General features: G+C 41.4%; 1 protein-coding gene across 3 annotated transcripts in view; it reads right to left on the bottom strand.

Moving 5' to 3' along the window:
• The window catches only part of HMGXB3 (HMG-box containing 3), a 44960-nt gene that overhangs the window by 15234 nt on the left and 5404 nt on the right, over nucleotides 1–24322 (bottom strand). The window contains exons 4-13 of one of the 3 annotated variants that reach the window (XM_032337340.1): nucleotides 21318–21815; nucleotides 20167–20265; nucleotides 14554–14685; nucleotides 9877–10023; nucleotides 9608–9780; nucleotides 7768–7943; nucleotides 7528–7625; nucleotides 4947–5045; nucleotides 3924–4073; nucleotides 463–764 (exon numbers count right to left, since the gene is read on the bottom strand). In XM_032337340.1, the coding sequence (XP_032193231.1) occupies nucleotides 463–764; nucleotides 3924–4073; nucleotides 4947–5045; nucleotides 7528–7625; nucleotides 7768–7943; nucleotides 9608–9780; nucleotides 9877–10023; nucleotides 14554–14685; nucleotides 20167–20265; nucleotides 21318–21815 (1874 nt within the window). Of the gene's footprint in view, nucleotides 1–462; nucleotides 765–3923; nucleotides 4074–4946; nucleotides 5046–7527; nucleotides 7626–7767; nucleotides 7944–9607; nucleotides 10024–14553; nucleotides 14686–20166; nucleotides 20266–21317; nucleotides 21816–24322 lie in introns of all 3 variants that reach the window. The other 2 variants (XM_032337339.1, XM_032337341.1) reach the window with 2 other exon arrangements.

The raw sequence follows: 24322 nt of genomic DNA on the forward strand, positions 1-24322 counted from the left end.
AGAAAAGAAAAAGAAGGGAAATCAACTTAATGCAGTTCCAAGGCTCAGTGATCAATGGCAAAATTCTCAAGACTAATGAAACAGGCAGATGAAGGTGCTGAGGCTTGTGTCCCAGGGTTTTCTAGGAGGATGTTCCCATTCTGTTGGAATGAGTTAATGTAACTCTGAATTTATTACCCAATTTAACCAATCCCCTTGAACTTCCAAATCCAAGCATTATGCTGGCCAGTCCCGATGTAAACAGAATCCTACCTTGGTGGCAATACTTTCAGACATTTTTCAATAGAAATAATATACAACTACTAATTATTTTACTTTAGCAATTCAAAAGCAAAGGAAACCTAAGAGAAGCAGAGAATAACACCTTCAAAGGCTGTAACTTTATAGTCTGAAGAAAGAGGCAATACGGGCCGAGAAAGACAGGGCAGCTGGGGACAGGGCAAATCTGAAAGGGGTGCTTACTTTTGTCCCCCTTTGAATAATGGGCTGCTACAGAGTAGGCACTGCGTGGACGGAGACTCATAATAATTCGACCAAGAGGTTTGCTCGATGGTGACTGTCTCTTCACTCACGTTGGACAGAATGAGTCGAGAGCTGTTGAGCTCGTGAATCAGGGCGAAGACCTCGGCCAGCTCTGACTCGTTCTCAGGAATCTGCAGGACTTTGCGCAGCAGCTGCAGCGTGGACTGGCGCTGGATCTCCCTCTGGGCCAGGCTCAGCGGCTCTGTGGCACTCAGCACATCTGGGAGAGGTGAGCTGACCTCCTGGGAAGAAAGCGGACTGAAGGATCAGCCAGCACCCAGGGTACCACAAGCCTCAGGCTAAAACATGGGAGAGGCTGCAAGTGACAGAGGCATGGGCCCAGCCATGGTGGAGAGGGGAAACCTTGGCTTTGAACCAGCTCAATTAGTAACTCTCTGTGTGACTCAGGGGAGCTGCTTTCTCTCTCTCGTGTTAGATTCTCTCTCAGTGAAATGAAAGGATGATACACACTGCTTGGTAATAGTTGTAAGAGTCAGCTTCCATTCACCATGGATGGGGTTTGGAGAATAACACACCCAGGTCTCAATTCTGGACATGCCATGAAACATCTATAGATGTGTGAACCAAAGCAATTTACTTATTCTTCTGAGCCCAGTTTCCTTACCTATGAAATGAAGGATGAAATACTAGCAATATTCTAGAATTGTTGAACAGAGTCAATAAAATATTCCAAGTAAAGCACTTAGAACAATACTGGAGATGCAATGAAAGCTCTATGAACGGTAGTTTTGATATGTAAACAACTATCCGTACCGTTTCAAATATTTCTCTTTAACACTTTTATCGTCTGTGTACAAGGGAACTATATTAGACACCAGTCAGAGGCTTTCAGAAACAAGGTTCTGAAACGCTCATTAAAAACAGGTCCTGGGATGCCTGGGTGGCTCAGTGGTTTAAAGCCTCTGCCTTCGGCTCAGGTCATGATCCCGGGGTGCTGGGATCGAGTCCCACATCGGGCTCCTTGCTCAGCTGGGGGCCTGCTTCTCTCTCTGCCTCTGCCTGCCACTCTGCCTGCTTGTGCGCTCTCTCTTTCTGACATATAAATAAAATCTAAAAACAAAACAAAACAAAAAAAACCCCAGGTCCTTTTCAGTGGAGGTTCCTCCCTAATCCTTTGTACAAATGCAGCAGGAATCACTCTCTCCTCCATGTCCCCAGAGTCCATTCTTTACTGCAGAATTCACTAACTCCCAGTTGGTGAGATTATTCCCCCATCTTTTACAAGTGTAAGGTCCTTCCTTGCTTATTTACAGATTCTCAATACCAGCATAAGGGCACACAAAAATGCTAATTCATATTTTACATGCTGTTTTGCAGATATAACATGCTAAATAACAAGAAGGAACTTTTGAGTAACTCTGCACACATGCAGCAACTCCTGTCTAATTATTTAAGTCTGGCTACCTTTCTCCCACACTAGACTGTGAGCTCCTCAAGGGACGGACCATGTTCTATTTATCTTTGTATCTCCAAAGACCTGACCTATAGTAGGTATTCAACGTATGCTTGCTGAAAGAATGAATGAATGGCTGCAGAGAGTTGACTGACACTAGGAGTTGCCTTGGGAGATAGTGTGTTCCCAGTTATGCCTATGTTGAACCATGGACTGGAAGAGCTGGCAGGAATACTATATCCTTTTTTTCTGAACAACAGATGAAAGATGGAAGGGAATGAAGACCATTCCTGTCCAGAAATTGTTAGTCTTACTTATACTCACCAAGGACAAGCTGCACAGGAAACATATGGCCACCAGGGGGCCCCAGAGAGCACTACACACAAAGATCCCTGGGTCTCTGACTACTGTTTCAGTTTAGTATATTTGAAAGGTTTAGTATATTTTCAGTTTAGTATATTTTAGTATATAGTTGAAAGGTGACAGAATGTCAGAAAGTAAGTGTCCCATGGGTAGGCAGCTATTATTCAAAGAGAGAAGAATATAAATTTCAAAGAGCAAGATTTGAAATCAATTGGCTCCAAGTCCCTAGACCATTCCTGGAAAATTAGGTCAACTCATTATCCTAAACCTAGGGAGCAACATCCATTTCCATACTGCAAACCACATCAACAACTATAATCAAACAGGAGAAAGGAATGTTTGAGCCTCCACCGATACAGAACATAGACCTGCCCTAAGAGACTGTGGTGTCACTGGGAGCTAAGAAGGAATCAAGACAGAATGTCATCAATCCTAAGTGAAGAGCAGCACATTAAAGCACGGGCCTCAATGAGACCCTACGGCCTAAAAAACAAACTGCCTGGTTTAGCTTTAAAGATCTTCCACAATATGGCCCCAATGTGCCTTTCGTGCCTTATTTTCTGTACTCCTCCCTACATATCCTTCTCTTTCAGGTGATTGGAACACCCTCTTCTAGCTCCTTCCTCACTTCTGCCACTGCTTATCCCTGAGTATGGAATGCCTTCCCCTTCTATCCAAATCCTGCCCGCCTCCCAAAGTCAGCTTAGATCTGGAGTGGCCAGGCTCCATGTTGGATCCTGACCTATTCTGGATGCCATCCTCTTTTCTGTCTTTTTTTTTTTTTAAGATTTTATTTATTTGTCAGAGAGGGAGAGAGTGAGTGCGTGCACACGCAGGCAGAGTGGCAGGCAGAGGCGCAGAGAGAAGCAGGCTCCCCACCAAGCAAGGAGCCTGATGCAGAACTCGATCCCAGGACCCTGGGATCATGACCTGAGCTGAAGGCAATGGCTTAACTGACTGAGCCACCCAGGCATCCCAAGATCTGTCTTCTGACCATCATCTCCTGCCTCAGGTGCTAGATCTTTCTGCTCACTTAAAGAAATTCAAAAAACCTCTAAAGATACCCATTTTTCCTGGTTCTAATAAATAAAAAACAAGCCCTAAGGAGCCAAGTGGAATGTGTTTTACTATCCAAACAACTTGGTCCAACTTCAGAGAGATTTGCCAAGACTGCTAGAAGTAAAGCTTTGTATTGAGCCAAAAGCTCTGCAAGGAACCTAAGAAGCAGTGATCTCATCTATGAAGTCTAGGGCTGGCATTCTCTACTTACCAAGACAATATTTACAGGTCTTCCACCAGGTCTCAGATCTAAAAGAATGTAACCCTTCCATCCCGCTCCTTCCAAATTCTCTTTAAAGCCTCTGTTCCCATTCACCTTGGCGAATAACCTCTTGGTCCACTGGGCTAGATGGTTCTCGGAGATTAAGGTACCTACCCAGCCTTCTTGACCTAACAATGAAGTCAAGGAAGCCCAGAGAAAAGGCAGCTAGGTTCAGAACTTAACAAATGGTTACAGTTCTGGTGTTCTAACTACTATCATGTACTAAGAAATTTTATTTCTACTAAAACAGGTGCACTAACAGCTCACACAAGGCGATGGTATGTGTTTAGGGAAGGAACTCACGAGAGCCTTGGTGGTTTTCTCAGTTCGGTCTTTGGCAAGGTTAAAACCACAACTGGGACAAATCCGCGGTTTATGCCTGTTGGTGTAGACGTAGTTACAAGAGGGATTCTTGCACTTTCCCCTGCCTCTTGAAGTAGCCAGGCCCAAATCCTAAAAAAGCAAGACCAATATTCAGTTCTACAAAAGTTACACTTGGGCAGAGTCAAACACCAGGATGACCAGCTATCAGTCAATCAGAGATGAGAGTGACAACTGCAAAAGTACATGTAGAATAACTTCCAAAGAGCCTTGAAATAAGATCCCCAGAGTCACATATTTGCTTACTGGGATAATACATGCAGTGTTAAAAACAAAAGGTGGGTGGGGAGGGAAAACCTTGGTAGGAAATGCCAACTGAAACAAAGCTGCTTTACCAGAGCACTTCTCAAATGCTCTGAGATACCATTACTAAATGTAACTGGTATTTTAAGAAGGAAAATACAGCTTTCTCAAGCATATCTGTGAAAAACACATCTGAGGTTAAAAGGTCCAAAGACTGCTGAATGCTAGAGCTGGACTAGATTTTCACCTCTAATTACTCTCCAAGAAATATCCGAGACTCAGCTGGCCCGTACTCTTAAAGATATCACCTGGGACGGGCACCTGGGTGGCTCAGTGAGTTGGGGTCTCTGCCTTCGGCTCAGGTCATGATCTCAGGGTCCTGGGATCAAGCCCCACATTGGGCTCTCTGCTCAGCAGGGAGCCTGCTTCCTCCCCTCTCTCTCTCTGCCTACTTATGATCTCTGTCTGTCAAATAAATAAATAAAATCTTAAAAAAAAAAAAAAGATATCACCTGGGAGAAACCCAGCTGATTCACTCAGCAGCTATTATTTTTATCAGTGATGGCCTCTTCAGAACCAATGATATACCCCTGACCCTACTACCACTCTGAACGACCACTCCCCACCACCCTCAGACTTTTACTCATCCTCCGCCAGAAAACCAGAACCATCTCTCCATGTCAACCCACTGGCTACACTTACCAGCGTTACAGTGCAGCTGTACTTGTATGGAGGAAACATATCAGGCTTGACCTCTACAACTTTCACCTGAGATGTCCTACTGGCTGGGCCATTTGGTAGCTGTGGATCAGAACAAATGATTTGGTGTTTTTCCTAAAACCTCAAACTGCTGAGATCCTGTGTCCTGAAACAGCTTGAGGAAACAGTTTCCCAAGGGAATGTACAGAGCTATGCTCCATGTAAGCCCTCTAGGATGCTAATCAGCATCAGCAGCCCACCAAAGGTTGAGTGTCACTTCCAAGTCCAGTGTGGCCATACTCTTCTGTGCAACTTCTAATACTGCATATTAGAAATACTGTGAATCAGATAGACAACTAATACCAAGTGAGAAAAGCTCATGATTATTATACACGCAAATATGTGGTTAAATGTTGGCACAGAAGTCTGAGAGATTACTCACGAAAATGTCACAGGGTGAGAGGAAAATCGTGACTGCTTCCCCATTTATCACCACTTACAAAATTTCCCAATTTTCGGGGCACCTGGGTGGCTCAGTCGGTCAAGCATCTGCCTTCGGCTCAGGTCATGATCTCAGGGTCCTGAGATCAAGTGCCACATCAAGCTCCCTGCTGCTTTTCCCTCTCCCTCTGCTTTTCTCCCTGCTTGTACTCTCTCAAATAAATAAAATCTTAAAAAAAATTTTCCAATGTTCTATACGAAATGTAGATATTACTTACAAAACTGAAGAAGATGAAGATACCATTCTAAAGGTAATTATTCTATAAAACTGAATTTAAGTTGATATTTAGAATATAAAAGTTCATGTAATTTGACAGGCTTAAAACTAGCAAAAGGACTATGGCTTTTAACAAATAACCCAATGTTGCCAGTCAAAAAGAAACTACTTACATGGATGACTGGGAGTTTACACAAGTAAAGGGAATCTCAGGGCTGGGAGTCTACAAAGCAGTGGAAGCGGACTAAATAACCAGCCTTCTATATCCAGAAATCAATCTCTCTCTCTCTCTCTCTCTCTCTCTCTCTCTCACACACACACACACACACACACACACACACACACACACACAGTGCTGACACCACATCCGGGTGACAAACACGTCAGCCTTCAAAGTAAAAGTCAGTTGATATTCTTTTGGGGGCAAATCTGGAGAAAGGGAAATTGCCCGGCAGAACACACGGTAAGGGATAAGCTATCCTGATTTTCCTATTTCAATTTTGGTCTAACAGGGTTTTCAACTACAGAGGGATCATGAAATTAATTTAATGAGTTGAAAGCAGCATTTTGCAAAATGAAAAATAGCAAAGTGACTGCATATAATAAAGGCATAAATAGCTTCCCTCTACTTCTTAAGTATACAGGTATGGATAAGTTTACTGGGCTGTGATGTAAAAATGTGCATGACCCAAAAAAAGATGTCTAGTAAAAAAAATGTTGATTTAGGGAATTCTGATCATAACTATTCTAGTCACATATGGAAAAAGAACTAAAACAAGCAAAAAACAAAACAAAACAAAAAATACCTAAGAGTAAATGTGCTTGAATACACTGAATTTTTGGCTTCTGGGAAGCCTCTAATAACCCTATCATTAAGTTTAAAGGATTATACTGGCTACAAACCACAATGTGAAGTAAGAGCCATGTTTTTGGTTTAAAAAAAAGAATAATATTAAAAAACACAAACACAGGAAAGGACTCAAAGGCTGAATGGGCGCAGACTGCCAGTAGTAGTTAGCTCTGGGTAGAGGATTACAAAGGACTTTCTTTCTTTCTGCCTTACCTTTCTACAACAGTCATGCATTCATTTTTTCAAAAGAGGCTGAAGAAACAAGACAACTAAATGCAATTACCCAATCCTAGACTGAATCCTCTACTGGAGTGGAAAAATGCTATAAAGGACATAATTGGGTAAAACCGATGAAATGGGAATGCAAATGACAGACTGAAATATTGTATCAACGTGTCAGTAGCAGAATATCCTTATTCTTAGCAAATACACACTGAAGTATTAAGAAGCAAAAGGACATGTAACATCCCCTTAAATTACCTGTATTTTAGAAGCACACAGGAGCACAAATGACAAAGCAAAAGGGGCTATAATAGTAAGTGACTATGGGTAAAAAGTACACGGGTGCTCTTCGTACTCTCTGTACTCTTGCAATGCAATTTGTTCACTAAGTTTCAAAATTATTTTTTTAAGATTTATTTAAGAGATAGAAGAAGAGTACAAGTGGTGGGGAGGGCAGACAGAGAGATAAACAGGCTCCCCACTGAGCAGGGAGCCAAAGACTTGATCCCGAGACCCCGGGATCATTACCTGACCCAAAGGCAGATGCTTAACTGAGCCACCCAGGCACCCCTCAAAGTTATTTCTAAATTAAAAGTTTAAAAGCATGCATTCATTTTATAACAAGAAAAGAAATTTCACTAAAAATAAGTAACTCATCATGCTCAACTTCATTCCAGAGGTCTACCAGTATAAGAACAGGCTTTTTGCTTATGGCTTTGAGACACTAAACAGAAGTCCTATTCTCAGAGCAACAGGCCTCCTGGAAAGCCCCACCTCTGGAGAATGAGTCTTACCTTCACCTCGCTGGTGTTAGATGGCTGTTGGATCGGCTGGCCCAGCTGCTTCAGTGTGCTTGGCTTCAGGCCACAAGTCCTCACAGAGGAGGTTTTATCTGAGACAATCAGGAGCCAAACTGGTGACTTCAGTGCATTCAGAGTCTCCCTAAGTCTCTCATCTCCATTCTCAACAACTCCCACTCCTGTCCCCTTCCCATTGGACAGCTCCCCACTCCCAGGTTTGTCCCAGCCCCTTACCACTCAGGGGAAAGGCCTGCCTGGCCCTGGGCAGTCCCATGCTGTTGCCTCGGCCCATGTTAGATGGGGCTGGGAGAATTGCTCTCATGGGTCTTGCTGCAGCCAGTAATGAGGGCTTGCCCCGAGCTCTGCCTTTAAGCTCCGGGGCTCTGGTCCCAGGGGTGAGCAGGTCAACTCTGGGGAAAAAAAAAAAAAAAAAAAAAAACTAACAAGGCAGTAAATCTAAAAATTCCAGACCAAGGGGTGAAGAAAACCAAAATATAATCTCCAAATAACATTTGAGTAGAGGGACAGTATAATAAACTGTCAGGCTTTAGAGAGGTATTTCATGGGGTCATTATGAAGATAAAAAAGCACAGAAGAATGCCTACAATGCACAACATCGACAGCTACTGTAGTCATACTATCTGATCTGCTTCTAATTAGTATTTCAAGTCGCTCAGTCTCCCACAGGAGGGCAGCTAAGAGACCCTGCAGAACAAAGTCACATTTTCTTTGTAGCTCTGGCAATGAGCATAGTCTACATCACAGAAGGCCTCAATACACATTTGCCAAGTGACTCACTTGCCCAAAACAAAAGGTCTAAACCGCATGGCTTCATTCTCTAAGGATAAAGAACCATCCCCAAAGTATACTGTTAAATAAAAACGGGCAAGATGCAGAAGTATTTAAGTTATGCTACCATCTGTGTAAAAAAGGGAGGGAAAAAATACATATATACACACATACACATCTATACATTTACACATTGTGTAAAATTATGCCTAGAAACACAGGAAGATGGGAATACTGTGTATGGAAATTGGAAATGGATGAGTGAAGGACAGGCTAGAAGAGAGATTTGTTTCAGTTTATATCTCGAGTTTGAAACATGTGAATATATTTCCTATTCAACAATAAAACATCAAATCAAATACTATACACCACATTTTCTAAGCCTTGACACTGCTGACATTTTGGGCTGGCTACTCCTTGTTGGGGGCCTGTCCTGTGCACTGTAGAATGTTGAGTCGCGCATTTGGCCTCTGCCCACCAGAGGCCTGCAGCACCTCTGCCGCCACCACCCCCCGCCCAGTTTTCACAACCCCAAATGCCTCTTAACATTGCCTCAATGTCCCCTGGGGCCAAAGTGTTCCCTGTTGAGAGCCACCAATATAAACAAAAAAGGGCAGATTAAGACAACAACAATGTCTGGAAAGGGGCCACATGAAAAATCCAGTCAGGCCTTTAAGGAGGGAAGGGAGAAGAAAAATAACCCCTATTTATGGGCCTCCTCCCATCAGCAAGGCACTGGGCTGTGTATGCTTTACACATAATCTTTATCGGTCTGTGCAGGCCAGCCATTAAATTTTAGATTTTTTTTTCAATACCCAACTCAAGATTTTTTCAGAGGCGAGAATGGGCATGAAGGGACAATGCCGAAAGTCAAACGGAGGCAGAGACAGATCATAATCAGAACAGAATCCTCTGACCACCAGGACAGGAATCATTCTAGAAGATGGCTTAGTAAGGGTTTTCTTTCCAAATCTAGTATCCAGGATTGGATACTAGTTTGTAACACCGCCCTCAGCCTGTACCAGCAGGACCCAGTAATTGCTTCAGAGAAAATGACAAGAGATGTACAGGAACACAACAGCAATGCACAGACAGCAGAGTGTAACAGGAAAGGCAAAATCATTCCGTGGCTCTAGGCCTTGGTTTCTTTATCTCTAAAATAGGAATCATTAATTGGGCTCTCATCCCTCTTAGGAATGCTGTAAGGACACAGGATAAAACAAGGAGCATTTCCCAACCTGCTATTCTAAATACAATCCTACAATATATGAGCACGTTAATTTACCCTGTAGGCTTTTTAGGCGCAGGGAGAGGACTGGAGGTGCTGGTCCTCTCAGCTGGTGGTGGTATGTCTGGTCCAGGACTGTCATTCTCAACTGTCCCCAGAGAGACCTCAGGCTGCACACCACTCTTGACCACCGGCGTCTTCATGGCTGCTATACGATTCCGAGGAGCTTCCTTGACCAAAACATGGGCATCTGAGATGATCACTTCCTCCCACTCATTCTCCTCACCCACTTCTCTTGGAGGAACTACACTTAGGAGCTGGCTTACAGCTTCTGAGTTCTCCAGAGTCAGTTTGGAGGCGTTTTCCTTAGGGGAGTTTTGCTCAGTGTTGACAGGCTGCTGATTTCTTTTAACCACCGAGCCTTTGGAGGAGATTCCAGGAGCCAATTCCACTTTGACTTTGGCTGGCTTTTCCTGGGAAAAAAAAATAAGAATGCCTTTATGCATACAGCATTTTATGATAGACACCACATCCCAAGTACTCTCTTGTGATCCTCACGACAAAAATGGATGGGTAACACATAAGGAGATGGGAGACCCAGAGAGACTAACAGGCTAGCTTATGGGCCCAACTACAAAACTGGCCTGAACCTAAGTCTTTTGACTTCTGGCTCCTTTCACTTATACAACACCTTACTTAGGATAAAGCTGTTCTCCTCCTGACAAGTTTCTTATTGATGGCTTCAAGTTTCAGCAAACAAATGTTGGCATTTCGGGCCTGACCTTTAAAGCCTGCTTCTCTACATCTAGATAGAAGCTGACGTATTGCCATAGTAGGCCTAGAAGTCCTAATTGTTTGTTTTGGTGGTCCCTTTATGAGATTCAGTTAATCCCAATGTGGTCAAATCTCACATGGAGAGACTCAAAGCTTCCAATTCTATTGGGGCAAACCCTTTTGTTCCAGATTCTGTCAGATAAATCTTAAGGCTGACCTACACACATGCCACAAACTTCTCCCTTGGTCAAATTAACTCATACATATTAATTACTTACTAGAAAATAATCAAACTCACTAAAAACATCAGCTGCTATTTCAGATCAACCTACTTTAAAAAAACTCCTTGGTGCCATAGCTTTTATCCCGTCAGCACTGCTGTGGAAACATACTATTATTTATACAGACACCTATATTTATATACATACACGTACACAATTTTCTTTTTTTATAAAACAGTGGTTGTCTTCAGAACAGGTCTCAGAAAGGTTTTTAAATTCCATGTGAATGGCGAAAGACCCTATCAATGAGGATAAAAGCTGGGTTCTATCTATGCTGTGCTTCACATCTAATTACTCATGTCGGGGCGCCTGGGTGGCACAGTGGGTTAAGCCGCTGCCTTCGGCTCAGGTCATGATCTCAGGGTCCTGGGATCGAGTCCCGCATCGGGCTCTCTGCTCGGCAGGGAGCCTGCTTCCCTCTCTCTCTCTCTCTCTGCCTGCCTCTCCATCTACTTGTGATTTCTCTCTGTCAAATAAATAAATAAAATCTTAAAAAAAAAAAAATTAAAAAAAAAATAATTACTCATGTCACCTACGACAAACTTCATTAGAACCCTCATTTTGTCACCATGAAATAAAAGCCAGGCTCTCAGTGTTCACCGACAGCAGTACATAGCCTTCTGTGTGGCCCAATTCATGGTGCAGGGGAATCCCGCACATTGCAGAAGATTAGCATCTGTGGCTGATGTTATTCAATTTCAGTATTCACCCAGTCATTGACTACCAAAATCCCTCACATTTCCAAAGCCAGCAGGGCACCACACTGCCTCTGGAACCAATATGGATAACCTTCAAGAAATCTCCAGTAAAGCATTCCCAGATTCTCACACAAAGTAATAATCCATAAGGACAAGTAAATACAGAGAAAAATTCCAAGTAAACCGCATAGAGCCTACTGACTCCTGGAGACTGAAAAGTCAGCAGAAAAACAGGAGACAAGTTTAACTAAACCAGCAATGAAATCTTTGAGCAAAGCACTGCCCACTAAGTGGGCTATTTCAGATAAAAATCCTCTGCTGGGAGACTGAATAATTTAAGGAATCAGAGCAAAAAGCTACCTAGCAAGTTCAGATTTCCTTAACTCAGCCTACCCTTTTTAGATGTCACTTTCTTTTAAGATGGAAGGTAAATACTACCAGTTGCCCGCTCAGAGACCTCAATTACCACAATCAGAGAGCCAAAGGAGTGAGGCCTTGGGCTGAAAAGCTTTATATATACCATCTTTTGTTCCATCCAATTCATTGGGAACAGTGCCCAACTTTCTTGGGCTAATTTTAGCCAGTATGAACTCTGGAACAATACAAGAAAAGGTGAGTCATTTCCTGACGGGCATGAACACATTCAGAGCTTTTAGAAACTATTTATACTTGCTGCTTCAAAAATCAGAACTCCAGAAATCTTAAGATTCTGCAGCTAAACAGCATAGCAATGACTGAGAAGTGTGATTTAGTGGAAAAGCACTGACATAATTAGCTATGTGAACTTAACAAGTCACTTCTCTTGAATCTATTTTTCCTCAGCTAGAGACTTGAACTATCTTGAAAACCAAAGTCACTTTTATCTCTAAAATTCCAAGTGCAATGATGCTCAAATATTACCCTTTTTCTTCTTACGCTCACCAATTCTGGTCCTATGAGACTAAGACATCACAGCATCTACTCTTTACATTATAATTCTTATAAAAACCTTTGGAGAAAAAAAATCTGACTTAGCAACTGTCAAGATGAGGGACAAGTAACTAAGAAAAAGAACTGGTTTCCCATCATGAGTTTCATCTCAGAAAAAAAACCATAGATCAAAAGTTATTTCAATCAAAGGGGGAAAACAGACATAAATTGGAAAGAAAAGAAAGCTGAAGTAAAAACAGAACCTGAAGGAGACAAGGCCACAGGAGCTGTCAGAACTCTTCCATGCAAAAGCACAAGAAATAAGGTCATTTGACAGATCTGCTGTGCATCTGTGAAGAAGGGCCAAGAAGGATCCCAACTACCCTATTCAATCTCTCTACTGCAGCTTAGGAAGTACATTTTGGGGAGAATAATTAGGGTGGGAGGAAACCAAATGGCTGCACAGCATCACAAAAGAGGTGGTGAGCAAAAGAAACTCAACAAAATCTCCTGAAACACACTAGCACTGGATCCTTCCTGCCCCCTGAAGTGACAGCATGAAGAACATAATAGAGACAATTACACTGCTACACTATAGAGGCAGCAGTGACCCCTGACTGAGGATTTAATCTAGGAATGTGCCATCCACTTTTCTGGGATAATCTCATTTGATCCTTCCACCAACCCTAATGAGGTAGGCACTACTGTTAACTTCCACTATCAGATGAAAGATAAACCAGTAAGAACAGACATAAAGTGACTTGCCCAAGGTTTCACAGCTAAAATCCCCAGGAGGCAAATGTTTAAACTGAGGAAAGCTGAGCTGACCCCAGAAGTGTACTCCACTGCCCCCCCACACCCCGAAGATGCTCCTCTCTCTTCTATCACTCAGGAAATCTCTGGGGGTTTAGAAACTCAGTGCCAGGAACCTGGTGTAGAGACCAAATACCTGTTTCCTTTCTTTTTCTCTTACTTCTTCCATGTTTGTGTATGTCTGTATGTAATCTCCACTCAATGTGCAGCTTGAACTCACAACCTGGAGATCAAGAATCTCACGTTCTCCTAACTGAGCCAGCCAAGCACCCCAAGAAGTGTGTTCTTAATTATTAACCTATTCTGTCTCCTGGGATTTGTGATGCCCTGAACTCCCAACACTCAGCCAGAGGGCAAAAGTCACCATCCCAGTATTTTTCAGATGCTCTACAGAAACTGCCCCCAGGGAACTCAATAGGTATGCCACTACATCAGTTTTCTCTACACAGCTAAGTTTGGATCATGCTGAATTAAACACCTAACAAACACATACCTGGCCTAAAGATTTTCACAAAAACAAAGCACTCTCTTTCCTTTCCTACCTACCCAAATTCTACTAATCCTTCAAGACCATGCTTCTATAACCCATCCTTGACTACTCTAATTCTTTTGACCTTTATAGTCTTATGTAAAAAATGTGGCAAGTATGTATGATTTATATCAGTGCAAAGCATAAAACAAGTATCAAAAAAACATGCTGAACTGAACTTCACAGCAGCACAGCTCTAGTGCTCATTCATGTATCAGGCGTCATTTATTTAGAAAGAAACAGAGACACAGGTATACATTTGGAAAGTTAATTATGAAAGACCTAAATATCAGGTTAAAAACCTCTACACGTAATAGGAACTATAGGATACTGAAAGGACTTTGAGCTAGTAAGTGAGCAGATGTGAGTTATGCACCTGAGTAACTAAGCAGTCAGTGTGGAGGGTGGATCATTAAAAATTTAATCGTTAACAGGAAATGAATAAATCAACATGGTGTAGTCATTCATGAGAAGTTATAAAGCAATTAATGATAATGGTCTTGAAGGGTATTTAATGGCATGATACATTAAGTTAAAAAAAGCAGGGGGGGTGCCTGGGTGGCTCAGTGTGTTAAAGCCTCTGCCTTCGACTAGGGTCATGGTCCTGGGCTCCTGGGATCAAACCCTGCATCGGGCTCTCTGCCCAGCAGGGAGCCTGCTTCCCCCTCTCTCTGCCTGCCTTTCGGCCTACTTGTGATCTCCGTCAAATAAATAAATAAAATCTTTAAAAAAAAAAGGGAGGGGGAAGCTATAGAACTTGTATATTCACAGAAAAAAAACTGAAAGAAAATACACCAAGATATTAACAATGATTTTTCTTTGGATGGAATAAGATTATGGATAACTCTTTTATTCTCTTTTTTAAACAGTCACAATGAAACTTATTTGCATAGTCAGAAAATAAGAACGAGTACTTATTTTTTAAGTCCTCTGTTCTAAAGGGGACCAGGAAGCCTACTTTGTAGGGCTTCCAAAGCAGCAATAACCACTGGAGCTTACCTTTGGGACCCACTTCCCTCCTAGGAAGTTACCACAGGTGGGGCACTTAGGTGGTTTGTGCCTGGTGACATATGTAAAGGAGCAACCTGGGCTGGTGCATGTCCCGTGGCCCCGGCGGGTGTACGTAGTGGTCTGTAAGGAAAAGAGGGGGTCAGAATCAACACCACAGTATAACCCCTCTTGGATCATGATGACCATTACAACCACAACAATGCCAGGAAGACGCCAGCTTGTAGAAGGATAGCCAATTCATGGTATCTTAAATGGTCAGAAATGTAAAGGTCCTAAGATTAATCCATTTTTTAGAAATGGAGAAACTGGGTTCACATGAGGAAGGATAGCTGCCCAAGGTTACACAGATAGGTATCAGAAATATAAAGACAGCGATAATTACTACTAATTAAGCCAAGTACCACACTGTGCTAAAACACTTTATCAACATCTCATTTAATGCTCTGAGCAACTCTATGAAGTAGGTACTGTAACTACTGTGGTTCAATGTAGTTAAATGCTTTGCCTCAAATTGTATAGTGAATGAAGGCCACACCTAGACCTAGAACTCTGAAGTCTTTGATTCTTGGTCCAAGATTGCTTCCATGGACCTGGCTGCACCTTACAGTTCTAAATACTTTGAAGAATTTGCTTCATCTTCATTCTTGTTAAAAATCAGAGAACCAAGGACTTAGGGTTCAGAGATATAAAACTAAACAATAGCACTTTAAAAAAAAATGGGAATTCCAAAAGAAATCAAGTCCTCTGATACACAACAGAATTTATTTGCATATGAATACATTCAGCTACTGGCTCTCACCATCTCCCCTGACTTCCCTTTGAAGGAAATGATTACAGTGACTTCCCTTTGAATAGAATGCTTACAATGGGTTATTACATTTCAGCTGCAAATACAAATTAGCCATGCTCCATTTTTGATTAACGCTGCAAAGAAAACATTTCCCTGTCAGATTTGTTCTGTTCCTTATGGGTGTTTACTAAGATATTAATCCCACCTCCCCAAGACTGGCCAAAAAGCAAAAAGCTCCCTTGAGGAAACACCAAGCTGCTACTAGGTTCCTTCTGCCAGGACATCTAGGGAAAAGGGGTTTGTATTAGTGGTAGCAAGTCAAGGATGAGGAGGGGTGGTGTGGCACCTGGAAGAGACGGAGCTTTGAGTTCCAACTCTAGCACTAACACAATGGGTGACCTGGGGTTAAGTCACTTTAGCTCTCGGACCGTGGGTTTCATCTCTGTAAAATCACCTGCCCTTCCTATACCCTAAAGAGCCAATGAGGTAAGAAATAAGGAAAAACGTCACTTAGTAACTTGTAAATGATTCTACAGGTTTGTGAGAAACTATTATTACTGGGATATAAAACATCTCTCCTCTTTGCTCAGACTGTGGCTCTATACAGAATATTCATTCTGGGAGCGCCTGGATGGCTCAGTGGGTTAAAGCCTCTGCCTTTGGCTCAGGTCATGATCCCAGTGTCCTGGGATCGTGCCCCACTTCAGGCCCTCTGCTCAGCAGGGAGCCTGCTTCCTCCTCTCTCTGCCTGCTCTCTGCCTACTTGTGATCTCAAGTCTGTCAAATAAATAAAATCTTTTTTAAAAAAAAATTTATTCTGAACACCACCAGAAAGCAGAGTAAAAATTGAAGTTAGGCCACGACTATAAATAAATTACCACGAACCTAAACAGCAGTTTATAGAAATAAGGAAAAAAACGCTAGTGTTCGAAGCTGATTTTTTCATTCTTAAGTATTATTTATAAAAGCTTTCTGGAAGAGTCTGGCTGACACTTATTTAATCATGAAAGAATAATAATTTCCAGGACAGCAAAGGCTCAGGAGAAACCTGTAATTTCACCATGAATTAGGTTGCAGTGGCTCTTCTTATTGAAGATATGACTACTTTCTCATCTAAAAATAGACTGTTTATCCACAGGTTTTACAAGATAGACTGTGATACGGTAAAGATGTACATATTAATCCTCAAGAAAGCACCACAAAAACTAAAACAAATAGCTAATAAGCCAGTAAGAGATAAAATGGATTCATAAGAAATATTCAGTTCAAAAGAAAGCAAAACAAAACAGAAAACAAAGAGTAAAATGACAGATGTAAACCTAACTATATGTTCATACATTAAATGTATATGGCCTCAATACTGTAATTAAAAAATAGAGATTGTCAGGTCTTGCTCTTAGATCCAAACTATATACTGCCCACAAAAAAAGTACATTACATATAAATAGATTGAAAGTAAAATGCTGGAAAAAGATTTAGCTTCCTAATAATAATCAAAAGAAAGCTCAATATCAAAGTAAACTTCATAGCAGACAATACTGTCAGAGATAGAGGTCATTTCATAATGATGAACGGGTCAATTCATCAAGAAGACATAACAATCCTGGGATGCCTGGATGGCTCAAATGATTAAGCATCTGCCTTCATTCAGCTCAGGTCATGATCTCAGGATCCTGTGTGTTGGCTCTCTGCCCAATGGGGAGTCTGCTTCTCCCTTTCCCTCTAGCCCCTGCTCTCTCAAAAAAATAAATAAAATCTTAAAAAAAAAAAAAGACATAACTATCTTAAATGTTTAAGTACTTAATAACAAGAGTCAAAACATATGACACAAAAACTAAAAAAAAATGAAATAAGATACAGATAAATAGTATTTACAGTGACAGGTGGATACCTTCTTTCAATAACTGACCAAACAAGCAGAGAGAAAATTAGTCAGGATATAAAAGAATTGACCACTATCAATCAACTTGACCTAACCTGACATGTATAGAACACTCCAACTCAACAGAAGACACATTCTTTTCAAGTGCACACAGAACATTTATCAAGACAAACCATATTTTGGAAATAAGTTTCAATGTATTTAAAAGGAATTAAGTCTTATAAACTACAAAGTTCTGACTATAATGGAATTAAATCAGAAGTCAGTAAAAGGAAGATATCTGGAAAATCCCAAACATTTGGAAAGCAAATAATGTACTTTTAAACAACTAATGGGTCAAAGAATAAATCAGAAAGTATTCGGAACAAAATGACAATAAAAATATACCATATCAAAATTTGTGGGACGCCACCAAAGTAGTGCTTAGAGGGAAATGCATAGCCCTAAGCAACTGTATCAGGAAAAAAAGGTTTCAAATCAATGACCTCAGCTTCTATCTTAAGAAACTAGGAAAGAATAAATTAAGTCAAAGCAAGCAGGAAAAAAAGATAATAAAGATCTGGGCAAATATCAGTGAAATCCAACAAAGAAAAACAAAAGAGAAAATCAATGAAACCAAAAGCTGATTTTTCAAAGGTCAATACAATTGATAACCTCTAGCCAGACTTGTCAGGAAAAACAAGAGACCCAAATTACCATTATCATTGATGAGATAGGTAAAATCACTACAGTCTACAGATACTAAAGGATAAGCATTCCTCAGGAACTTTAAACAGAATTACCATATGATCTAGCAATTCCACTCCTAGGTATATTCACCAAAAAACTGAAATCAGGGGCTCAAACAGACATCTATCCACTAAATTTCATAGCAGCAGTATTCACAAGGGCCCAAAGATAAAAACAAACTAAATGTCCATCACTGTCTGTGAATGGATAAACAAAATGTAGGATATACACACAATGGAATATTATTCAGCCATAAAGAAATGAAATTCTGATACATGGTACAAGACAGGTGAACCATGAAAACATACTAAGTGAAAAAATGAGACCATAAGGACAATATATGCATGATTCCCTTTATGTGAGGTACCTATAATATGCAAATTCAGAGATAGAAAGTAAAACAGAGGTTACCAGGGGCTAGGGGAGGGAATGTAGAGTTATTGCTTAATGGGCCCAAGATTTCTGTCTGGGTAACGAAAACTTCTGGAAATAGGTATTGGCGATGATTCCACAACACTGTGAATACACTTAATGACCCTGAATTGTACCCTTAAAAAATGGTTAAATTAATAAGTTTTATGTTATGCATATTGTACCACAGTTTTTAAAAAGAGTAGTGTTTTGAACAATTTTATGTCAATAAATTTGAAAATTTAGATGAGATCGACAAATTCCCTAAAAGACAAACTACCAAAGCTCACTCAAAAATAATCTATATCTAAATAATCTAAAATTATTTAAAAATAATCTAAATACTCCTGTGTGTATTTTAAAAATTGGACTTGAGATTAAAAATCTTCTTTTTTAGATTTAAAATCTTTTCCCCTGGAAATCTCCAGGCCCACACTGACTCATTGGCAATTACCAAACATTTAAGGAAGAAATAATACCAATACCACTACCACACAAACTCTTCCTGAAAAATGAAGAGGAAAAAGTATGTCTTAACTCTCTTTGGTAAACATTACCCTGATACTAAAACCAGACAAACACTATACAAGAAAATTAAAGACCAACATCCTGAACATAGACACAAAATTCCTGAGCAAAGTTTCAGCAAATCAAATCCAACAATATACTAGAAGGATAATACATGATTGCCAAGTGGAATTTATTCAAAGAATGCAGGGTTGGTTTAACATTAGAAAAACAATGAAATTAACCACATTAACAACTTAAAAAGAAAATTCCTACAACCATCTCAAGAGACGGAGGAAAAAGCATCTGACAAAATCCAACATCCGTTCCTGATAAAAGCTCCCAACAAACTAGGAATATGAGAGAACTTCCTAAACTTGAAGAGGGCATCTACAAAAAACCTATAGCTAATATTATACCTAATGGTAAAAGACTGAATGCTTTCCTCCTAAGATGAGGAACAAGAAAGACATCTGCTCTCACCATTTCTAATCAATATGGTATTGGAGGTCCCACATAGTGTAGTAAAAAACAAGGAATCCAAATCAGAAAAGAAATAAAACTATCTTTATTCAAAGACAACATGATCAACTATGTAGAAAATGCAACAGAAACTACAAAAAGGCCAACTTTAACAAAGTTGCAGAACGGAAATTTAATATGCAAAATTAACTGTTATTATATATTACTACTGAAAAATCAGGTATTGAGAAAAGTTTTGGGGGCACCTGGGTGGCTCAGTGGGATGGGCCTCTGCCATCGGCTTGGATCATGAAAAAAAACATGAAATATTTAGGGATAATAAATCTCAGCCCCGATGCTACAGTATGTGATGAAAAAAAAACATTAACTGAGAATCAAAAGACCAGGGTCCTGGTTCTGGCTTGTTTTGCAGCCCAGTGGCTTTGAGTGATAAAGAGAACAAGTCCTTTCTCTTCTCTAGGCTTCTTTTGTAATCTGTATGGTAGTAAGATTGAATCAGACTAATGGCCCTCAATTTTTCTATATCATGTATGCTTCTGAAGATTTTGCAAGAGGCACTGAACCTATCCTAGGTAAATACTTTTAAAGAGAAAAGTTTATATGTACCTCGAGGAGTTTAAGGAGCCTGCAGAGCTCCCTTCACTGAACCTCCCGCCACCCCATCCCCAGTAAAGTGTACCTAGAGCAGGTAATTTGAGGCCTTTGCCAGTCCTACTGTCTAAACGTTATGAGACTTTGAAAACTACCTGGAAAAGAATTCTTTTGGAGCCCTATCTCCATCAACTCCCCACACACTGACCAGTTTGATGGAAGTGGGGTTCTCCACGACTGAGTAGGCAGGAAGAGGCAACATGATGAACTGTGTGGCTGGCGCAGAAGAGCTACTCTCGCTGGAATCCTGTGGGCACACGGAGAGAAGGACAGTTTTACTGAGATGGAATGAAGAATACCCAGGGCCACCCACAACAAACACTGAAAGACGGATCAAGTCCAATAACCAGACACAGTGTGCTTATCCAAAAAAATAAGTCTACAATTATCTCAAAACTTTAATTAAGAAAAAAAGATACAGAAAACTTTTACCACGAAGAATGTGCTATTCTCATTTTACAAATAAGAAAACTGAGGTCCTAAGAGACTTAGGACTCCGAAGATCACATAAGTGGTTAGTGAAAGAACCCAACTATTCTGACCCTGTCAAATGCTGACACCCTATTGATCTGCCTTAAGCAAGCAGGTGGCATGCTTCATTATCATAAACAGTCCTGAGGCAACAAACAATAAAATGGACTTAGGCCTACCACAGATTCCTTTCCAAGGAGCTACCTGCTCTCACATCCAGGCCATCCTACATTCCTCTTGGCCTGAGCAGAAGTCCTACTCTGAGGGTGCCACATTACCCAGGGTAACAGAGGGCATGGTGGTAGCTCCAGAGCTTCCAGGGGGACCAGGCTGTGGGATCACTGAGACTGCTCTTCCCAACTGGGCATGGCTGAACTTGTGCCACTGGAAAGACTATCAACCTGGCCTTGAAGAGAGCTACCTTTTTCCTACCCACTGTGCATCCAGGAAGACCATCTGAAAATTCTCCTGAACAGTTCAAGGTGCCACTGTGTTTGCTGAGACAATCTTCAGGGAACATAAAATCCTAACAGCCTGAGAGGCTCTAGCTTTGATTCATGGATAACCCGTATCACTGAAATGCTGTTAATGCACCTCATGTACTCTCTTTGTGAAGAAAGTCCTGGCTGTGCTGGGCAAAAGAAGTTGGTAAGAGGGCCTAAGAAACTGAAGAGAACTTTAAAGCAAGCCCAAGGAAAAAAGGTTCAAGAGAAGTGCAGTCCCACTAGAAGTCCACACCAGCACTCTTAATTACCACTGCATGGTGCTAGCTACCTTTGTAGGAATTCCAGATGAAGTAAAAGAGACATAAGTACCAAAGTCACTTACCCTCATGACAGTTACCACTGACATGCTCTCCCCAACCTGGGCGTGGGGCACGGCCAGGCTTCCAGTAGGGAGGTCTGGTGAGCCGTTCACTAAAGTCTCTTCAATTACCAGGCTTGTCTGGTACGGTTGGTGGCTCTCCCCTACCTCCAGGGAAGCCTCCTCCAGGAACACATCCTGGCTGAGGATCTCGGAGGTGGCGATCTCTTGCACGGCACCCGGCTGGGAAAGGGCTCCCACCTCCTCAGCTAGGGACTCCACAGCCAGGCACTGCTCTGCCATGCCTGCATGGCTAGGCACTGCCTCCGGGGCACTGCTGGACACAAGTGATGGTCCTTTAGGGGACACCTGGTTCTGGGCCACACAAAGCTCTAGCTGAGGGCAACTGCGGTCTTCCTGTAGGCTGCTCTTGGGGATGATGATGTAATCTGAGCGGGGGAGGATCTTGCGGAAACCTGGGATGTCCGGAACCACAGCAGTCAGTGCAGAAAGCTTGGAGTTCTGAGGACCAGGAAGCCAGGGAGGGGGAAGCAAGCAGAGAGAAATGGTGTGAGACCACATACACATACATCTATAATTTTTTTTCATTTTTTGGATTGTTTTCTGCAAAAGGGACCACAAAAACTCCTCTCTTGACCTAAGATTTCAAGAGGGTCAGCCTCTGTCAACAGTAATGTCGTCCTCCTCTGAATCACACTTTAGCCCAAGTAGCTTACTTGCTCAGTCACACAGGAGACAGGTAATAGGGATCAGACTCTGGAAAGGACACTGATCTTGGCATTTGAAACGGTGAGCTGGAATCTCAGATCTGCAGTCTTGAGCAAATACTTTCAATTTTGGGGTCTTGCTGCTCTATTTGAATTTAGCTATTTACGAGTTCCTTTCCAGCTTTGAAACATTAGGATTCCAAAGTAGCCAAAGACTTAAAAACCAGAAAGTATAATGTTCAATAAACCCCAAAAGGCATAAAATACAAGTCAACAGGCCAAACTGGAACTCAAGGCAGCAAGCAAGAATTCTGATAATACTGGCTTCTCTCCCAGACTTATAAAACAAAGGATGAACCGATCACTTCACAAGAAAGAATGTATGTATGCATGGGGTTATCTGACAGAACCTGTATATACTGGGGGCAGCAGAGGGGGGATATAAATATTAACACTAACTAGTAAATTAACATTCAGAAAATACCTTCCTGACCTTATCATTAACAACACTATTAAGTTGAGTACTATTATTGTTCCTATTGAAGCTTGGGGAGGTAAACTTCCCCCAAACACAAAATTATTAAATAGTAAAGACTCCAAACCAGGTCTTCTAAAGAGCAAGGAAACCAGGTACTAAAAGCAAAACGGCTCATGGCCAAAAAAAGGGTACTTTTGCTTTATTTTTTCAAATTAAACTGCAAGTTACCTAATAAGAAAAACAGAAAAGTTCAAAGTCAACAGTTAAAGTGAGAGTTGAAATTAAAAGGAAATAATTTCAGATGCATCTTTTAAAAGGAACACTAAGTCCATTACAAAAAGATCCTTAAATACATCAAAAGCAAGAAGTCGATGAGACTACTTAAGGTACAAAGGAAGCACTCAGATGAAAGTTGAAAGTAGCACTCAGATGAAACATAAAAGCGGACAGGCCAAATCCTTTATGGAGCCTTTACTGGAAAGATAATGGAGAAATAACATTCTCAAGTCACCCTTTGAAGTAGACAGGTTAGAGCAAGATTGAGTGATAGTAAATGCACAGAATGATCTGGACTTAATCAACAATCCAGGCACCTAGACACCAGGCCAACCTGAATGACACTGGAACTATGGGCCTTGCCACATGGCAAGAGACTGGAAGGGCTGCCGAGAAGCCAGGCTGCCACAAGGTCTCTGACAGGATCCCGAAGTATGAAGGCAGGAGGGTCTCACCTTCGCACCAGGCAATCTCAGAGAGGTCAAACAAAGCACCCAAAGCCTTACTAAGTCTTGGCACATTCGGATAACTCATGCTCTTAAATACCACCTTTTCTTATCATGTGGCCCCTGGACACTTAACCTACTGAAGAGTGGTATTCACTGACCAAGGCAGCATGTGTCAAGGACCCAGCTAAGAGCTTATATTATCTATTTTAAACGCTGTGAGTAGATAGTATTATTTCCCACTTTACAAATGAGGAAACCAAGACTCAAAGGTTAAGCGATTCTTCCAGGGTCACAGCTAGTTAATATCAGAGCTAATCAATTCATGTTCTTGATAGTAGTTCTAGAGAGGATGGCAGATATAAAGTCCCCCCATGGATAAGAAAAAATCATTGCAGATAATTTATTTAAAAACTGTTTTGAGGAGCCTGGGTGCCTCAGTAGGTTAAGCCTCTGCTTTCAGCTCAAGTCATGATCTCAGGGTCCTGGGATCGAGTCCTGCATCGGGCTCTCTGCTCAGCAGGGAACCTGCTCCCCCCCTTCTTCCTGCCTCTCTGCCTACTTGTGATCTCTCTCTCTCGGTCAATAAATAAAATCTTTTAAAAAATGTTTTAAAAGACTTAAAAAGGGCCTACATTAGTGTGTAGCTTTAAAAACCATTATCACTCTGGGAATAGGCAAAATTTTCCTGTATCGGGGTAAAAAGGTTGCTGACTTTATTGATGGGGAAACCAAGGGAATGTATACTTTTCCCAGACTCCACTTCCCCTTCCCCAAAGGAACTGTCTCCCAGATTCAGTTTACAAACAAATCATCTAAAGGAGGGGGTACAGGGATGCCTGGGTGGCTATCAGTTAAGCATCTGCCTTTGGCTAGGGTCATGATCCTAGACCTGGGATGCAGTCCTGTATTGGGCTCCTTGCTCAGCAAGGTGCCTGCTTCTCCCTCTGCCTGCTGCTCCCTTTGCTTGTGTTCTCTGACAAATAAATATCCTTTAAAAAAATTTTAAAAGGAGGGGGTACAGACGGGTATCTCCAAGACCTTAGATAACACAAAACTCTTCCACAAAGAGAAATGCCAAGCCACTAAGAGCAAAATAAT

This window comes from Mustela erminea, chromosome 3, assembly GCF_009829155.1.
Source record: "Mustela erminea isolate mMusErm1 chromosome 3, mMusErm1.Pri, whole genome shotgun sequence".
In the NCBI taxonomy this organism is placed as follows: Eukaryota; Metazoa; Chordata; class Mammalia; order Carnivora; family Mustelidae; genus Mustela; species Mustela erminea.